Source organism: Neovison vison, chromosome 12 (assembly GCF_020171115.1).
Source record: "Neovison vison isolate M4711 chromosome 12, ASM_NN_V1, whole genome shotgun sequence".
Taxonomy (NCBI): domain Eukaryota; kingdom Metazoa; phylum Chordata; class Mammalia; order Carnivora; family Mustelidae; genus Neogale; species Neogale vison.
This window is the reverse complement of record NC_058102.1, coordinates 6681584-6687059: the sequence shown is the minus strand read 5'-3', so window position 1 is coordinate 6687059 and position 5476 is coordinate 6681584. Positions and strand designations below refer to the sequence as shown.

The window sequence follows — 5476 nt, the reverse complement described above, 5'->3', positions numbered from 1 at the left end:
CAGGCGTCCCTGAGAAGCTGGGAAAGGTGTCTCACCTAGCTTGGGGTGACTGAAAGGCTTAGGGAGGTGGCTCACTCCTGGACTGCCAAAGGGTTCCCAGGGAAAGTTCTGGCACCAGTGGACTGAGCCCTGGGTGTTAACCTGGCCCCCCCTTCATGGCCATCCCTGGGTTTCCCCACCTTTGAGGGCGTCGTAGATGAAGGGGACAGAAGAGCTGGTCCCTGGGTGGCTCAGTGAGCTAAGCCTCTGCCTTCGGCTCAGGTCATGATCTCAGGATCCTGGGATGGAGCCCTACATCGGGCTCTCTGCTCAACCGGGAGCCTGCTTCCCCCCTGCTCTGCCTACTTGTGCTCTCTGTCAAATAAATAAATAAAATCTTTTAAAAAAAACCAAAGAGCTGGTGCTGCTGGCGGAGCTGCTGGGCCATGGGGTGGGGGGCGCTGGACCTGAGAGGTGGGTGTCCAGGCTGAGTGGGGCCCTGTGCACCCCCACCAGGGCCTGGCTGAGGGCTCTCAGCAGCCGGTTCTAGCTCTGCCTGGCATGAGTCAAGACCTAAGGACAGACATCGTCCCTATCCCAAGTTGCCAGGATTGGGCCCCCGTGGGTAACTAGGGGTAAGCTGTGATCTACCGGCCCTCAGCATCCCCATCTCTCAATTGGGATCACGTGCAAGGTCAGGATGGCTCAGGCCAAGATGGCTCAGGCCGGGGCAGGGGCAGGGGGTGGCCCTGGGGAGGCTGCTGAGGCCCCATCACGGCTGGGGGGAGCTGGGGCGGTCAGGGGGTCCCTGGAGGGGACTTGGAAGCCGGGATGGAGCCACCCAACCGGTTTATTGGCACAGCAGGGCCCTGCTGAGGAGCCAGTGGGGGAGCTTCCTCCCTCTAGCGAGGCACGGCGCAGAGCTGGTAGGGGGCGGGGGTCACCAGGAAGGAGAAGGTGCCGTGGTCGCTGGGCCGGGGCTGCCCGGGGGGCACCGAGAAGACGAAGCGCTGCAGGAGGCGGGTGAAGAAGAGGAAGAGCTCCATGCGGGCCAGGGGCTCCCCGAGGCAGACGCGGCGGCCTGCGGGAGTCCAGGGGTGCGCCGTGAGCCCGCGGGCCTGGGCCCCACCCTCCCGGGCTCCCTCCGGAGGGGCCGGCGAGTCGGGCAGCCTGGGCACCTGCGGAGAAGGGCATGAAGGCCTCCTGCTTGACGAATCGGCCCTCGGCGCCCAGGAAGTGCTCGGGGTCGAACCGGAAGGGCTTCTTCCAGGCCTCCTTGTCCTTCAGCACCGACGACAGGTTGGTGATAAGCCTTGTCCCCTGGCAGGAGAAGCCGGCATGAGTGGGATCTGGGCGTCCCTAGCCCAGATGCCGCCACCAAACACGGATGGGCGCACACTCTGCCTGGCACACGCCCAGACTCTACCAAGTAACCCCTCGGCCTGAGAAGCTTCTCGGCACCCTCTCTGTGCCCAGGGCGGGGCTGAGTGTCTCGTGACCCACGGGCGCCCACACTGTCACCGTTCCTGAGCCCAGGCTCCTCCAACACCCTGTGGTAGATTTTAGTTCGTCTTCCCCAGGAGACTGGGGGCTCTGAAGGGACAGGGCCAGCCCTGCCGCGGCTCTCGCCCCCACCCCCACTGTGTGGGGAAATGCGGACTGGGGGATCCAGACGCCCCCCTCCCTGGGATGTCAGCCATGCTGGGGCTGCCAGGCCAGAGGTGGTGCTGAGCTCGCGCTGGGGAGCCTCGCACACCTACCTTGGGGATGAGGAAGCCCTGCACTTCGATGTCTCGGGTCGTCATGTGGGGCACACCCAGTGGCACGATGTCTCCATAACGCTGCACCTCATGGACCACGGCCATGGTGAAGGGCATGTGGGCCTGGTCCCCCATCTCCGGTTGCCGCGCCTGCCCTATCACCTCATCTATCTCCTGTTGGACACGTCCTGGACAGACACGCGCCCCCACAGCAGTCAGAACCCGGGGGTCTGGGCCCCACCTCTGCCTGACTCCCAAGGAAGGCTGTGCCCACGACTTGGCAACTCCTACCTCCGACCAGAGCCCAGCCTCTGCTTGGGGCTTTGGTGGGGCGGGGGGGGTGGTGGTGGTGGTGGTGGTGGTGGGTGGGTTGCAAATCATGTTCAAGAGGCCCCAGCCTGTCCCTCTCCTCCCTCGTCCAGCCCACCGGGCCCCCAGCGTGGGCTCACGCTGCACGTCCGGGTGCAGGATCATGAGCAGCAGGGCCCAGGCCAGCGTGGTGGAGGTGGACACCATCCCGGCAGCAAACAGGTCGGATGTCACCATGCTCAGGTTCTCGTCATTGAAGCTGCTCTTGGGGTTCCCCTTGGCCTGGGCCATGCCGAGAGGGTGAGCTCTGGGGCAGAGGGAAGGAGCCCCCAAATGGTCTCCCAGCCCGCAGCCAGCAGTAATGGCTGATCACGGGCTAATACAGCCCCCACCATCCCCCCTGCCTGGGTCTTGATTCACGGCGCCCTCAACCCACAACCATCATCCCGGACACCTCACCTTTTCCACCTCATCCAGGAAGGCATCAGTCAGGTCTCGGGGTGGCTGGGTCGGGTCCCGGCTTGTCCTGTGTTCCTGGACTAGCTCATCTATCAGGGTCATGAAGGCCTTCTGTGCTGAGAAGAGCTTGCCAGCCAGCCCGGGGATGTGCAGGAGCACGGGGATGGAGTTCAGGATCTGTGCGGGCCACAGATCGGGGACCTTCCTGTGCCCAGGTGTTTTCTTGATTAGTCAGCACACCGCCTCCAGGGTGTCCGCTCGGCCTCCAGCCTCCGGAGTGTCCCCACCACTGACATGGTTCCTTCCTAACTTTGGCCTTGATCCTTTTTCCCGGCCCGGGGCCCAGTAGGATAAATCTAAAATCTCGATCTCATGGGCTCTAGTGGCTTCCAGTGATGGAGGTGCTAAGATTCCGTAGCCTTCTCCCGGGATCCTGGGCCCGCCTCCGCCGTCTCCCTCCTCTGGGACTTCCCCACCTCCAGGCCTTCCGCCTCGGAAGGGCTTCTCTCCCGCAACCCCCTCTCCCCAAGCCCTCCTCCCGGAGGCCCGGTTTAGGGCGAGGCCTCCTCCCCGGCGCTCGCCCCGCACCTCACGCAGGAGGCCCTGGTCCTCCTCCACGCCCGCGTGCAGCCGGTCCAGCAACTTGAGGAGCTGCGGGTCGTCGTACTCGAAGCGGCGCCCGTAGGTGAGGGAGGAGATCACGTTGCTCACCGCTTTATCCAGGAGGGCGCGGGGGCTGAAGGGGCGTCCTGGGAGGGGGCAGTGCGGGGCCGAGGCTCGCCTCCACCGCCCCTTCCGCGGCCCCTCCGTCCATCCCTGTCCCCGGTGTCCCTCGGCCGCAACTCTCACCGGCGTAGTCGGCGAAGGCGTCACAGAGGCGCGAGGCCTCCTCGGCCACCCACTGCTCCAGCGACTTCTTGCCCAGGCCGAAGTTGCGCAGGGCCGACAAGGAGAAGCGCCGCTGCTCCCGCCACTCGCGCCCGTAGCGCGCCATGATCACCCCTGGGGGCGGGGCGGTGGGCGGAGCGATGGCGTGACCGGCCCCCCCTTTCACGAAGCCCCCTGCCCCGTTCACAGCCCCGCCCCCTTGATACAGGCCCCGCCCCCTGCCCCCCTACACCCAAACTTACTCCCCACCCCCACTAAATCGCGACCACTCAGGTCGCTCTGCCGGCCCCGCTCTGCTCGCCAGCTGGGGGCAGGTGCTGGCCCCACTGTGCTCTGCCCACTTGACTCCCTCGCCGCCAGGGAAAGTCCTGGCCCGCCCCCTGCCTCACCCACACAGACTTTGTCCTCCTCATTGCCCGACTCTGACCTCCTGTTCCTGTTCCCCGGAGCCGGGGTTCCACGCGGCCTCGGTCAGGCCCCGCCATTATCCTCCCACGTCCCACCCAGGCACTTGGCACCAGCTCCATCCTCCCCTGTCGCCCCTCCAAATTCGCTGCCTCTTCCTTGCACTGGACGTCCACGATCCTGCCCCCGCGTGGGCCTGCCGGGGTTTGAGTCACTGCTGGCTCAGTCCCGGCCAGTCCCGGTCGGTCCCTCTCCTCCGCTTGCCTTGGGAGTACGGCTTGAACCCCAGATGCTCATAGATGGGCATTGGCGGACGGTCGGCTGTGTCCTCGCTGTGGTACACCAGGGCCTCGCGCACGGCGTCCAGGCCATTGAGCACGACTATGGGCGTCCAGGCCAGGTGCAGGGTGAACACGTTCCCGAAGCGCTGCCGCAGCTGCAGGCCAAGGGTGGAGGGTGTTGGTCAAGCCAGGTGGCCACCAGGCTGCCGGACTCAGTCTCATGGCGCCCAGGCAAGCTCGGCCTGGTGACCAGTGGGGTCACATCCTCTCTGGAGGGGGGCGCTGATGCTGGATCACACCCCTTAGCTATGACTTTGCAAAGGTGACCAATATTGTCACTAGGCTGTTAGGATCCCAACCCACAGGTGAAGAAACTCAAGTTCATAGAGGTGAGCACTGAGGTCCAAGGACCCACAGACCCAGAGCTGAACCTGTCCCTCTCCCGATGTCAGCCTGTTCCCTGATTTAAACGGGGCTCATGTCCAGATTCCTTCCCCCTGATGTAATCAGAAGGGACCAGGTCACATAATTTAAGTGCTGTCCAGTTGGATCTCAAATCTACTGCCAAGACCACACTCCACTCTAGGCCTTTGCTCTCTCTGATCTTTGTTTGGAAATTCCAAACTGTCCTTGAGGCACCAAGGCCCTCCCTGGGTCAGCCCTTCAAACCTGCCTCCTCTTTTCAGCCCATGCCCTTGTGCAGCCCGGGGCTTCCACCACCTGCTGTCTGCTGCTAGGTGGGGTCCCAGGATCTCTCCTCCCCAACCCCCCACCTTCGTTACCTGGTCGAAGTAGCAGAGCGTGTTCTGGAAGTCCATCTGCAGCAGGTTGCCCAGCAGGGGCAGTGGCACGGGGCCTGGTGGGTAGCGTGCAGCCCAGCATCTTCGTCTGTGCATCAGGTCCACCAGGAGCAGGAAGATGGCCACGGCCACGGCCAGGGGCCCCAGCGCAACCCCACTCAGCAGCCCCATGGTTGTCTCAGTGCCCGCTGGCCTCCTCTGGCACGCGGGTGTCGCTTAGCACACCAGGGACCCAGGACCAGTCAGACAGGGCACTCTCCCACACTGAGCAAGCTCATCCAGCCCGCCCCGCTTTCTGAAGGGAGCCGAGACTGGCCTTTGCCCTCCGCCCTGAGTCAGCATGTCAGGGCGATTGCATTGCCAGAGGGTACGGGGAGGGGCCAGGGAAGTTCAGGTGCGGGGGTGACCACAGGAGTCCGGTCCCTCCTGGCCTCTCCGGGTGCTTCCCCAGGCTAGTGAGGTGGGGGTAGGGGAGAGATGATGAAGACCCCCCTTCAGCCTGACTGCAGGAAAAACCAGGGGTCACTGGACTTGATCCTGCCACCCAGCCATCAAACGAATCACACCCTGTAATATGGTTGCAGCCTTGTCCCCA

At 64.3% G+C, this 5476-nt stretch overlaps 1 protein-coding gene across 2 annotated transcripts; it reads right to left on the bottom strand.

Moving 5' to 3' along the window:
• Nucleotides 1-571: 571 nt before the first annotated feature.
• On the bottom strand, nt 572-5173 carry LOC122891125 (cytochrome P450 2D15). 2 transcript variants are annotated; one of them, XM_044226585.1, is made up of 9 exons: nt 4864-5173; nt 4065-4236; nt 3357-3509; nt 3096-3256; nt 2508-2684; nt 2189-2330; nt 1740-1927; nt 1158-1299; nt 572-989 (listed from the first exon to the last, which is right to left on the bottom strand). In XM_044226585.1, the coding sequence occupies exons 1-9, from the start codon at nt 5050-5052 to the stop codon at nt 700-702; spliced, it is 1614 nt and encodes a 537-aa protein (XP_044082520.1). In that variant the 5' UTR covers nt 5053-5173; the 3' UTR covers nt 572-699. The 2 variants fall into 2 exon arrangements, with proteins under 2 accessions (XP_044082520.1, XP_044082522.1); XM_044226587.1 differs by having other exon boundaries at nt 812-1060.
• Nucleotides 5174-5476: the final 303 nt, after the last annotated feature.

Coding starts and splice junctions, on each gene's coding strand:
- LOC122891125 (XM_044226585.1), bottom strand. CDS start 5,052: ATGGGGCTGCTGAGTGGGGTTGCGCTGGGGCCCCTGGCCGTGGCCGTG. Junction 3,510..4,064: donor GTTCAAGCCGTACTCCCAAG/GCAAGCGGAGGA, acceptor CCCCGCCCCCAG/GGGTGATCATGGCGCGCTAC. Junction 3,257..3,356: donor CGCCTTCGCCGACTACGCCG/GTGAGAGTTGCG, acceptor GCCCCCTCCCAG/GACGCCCCTTCAGCCCCCGC.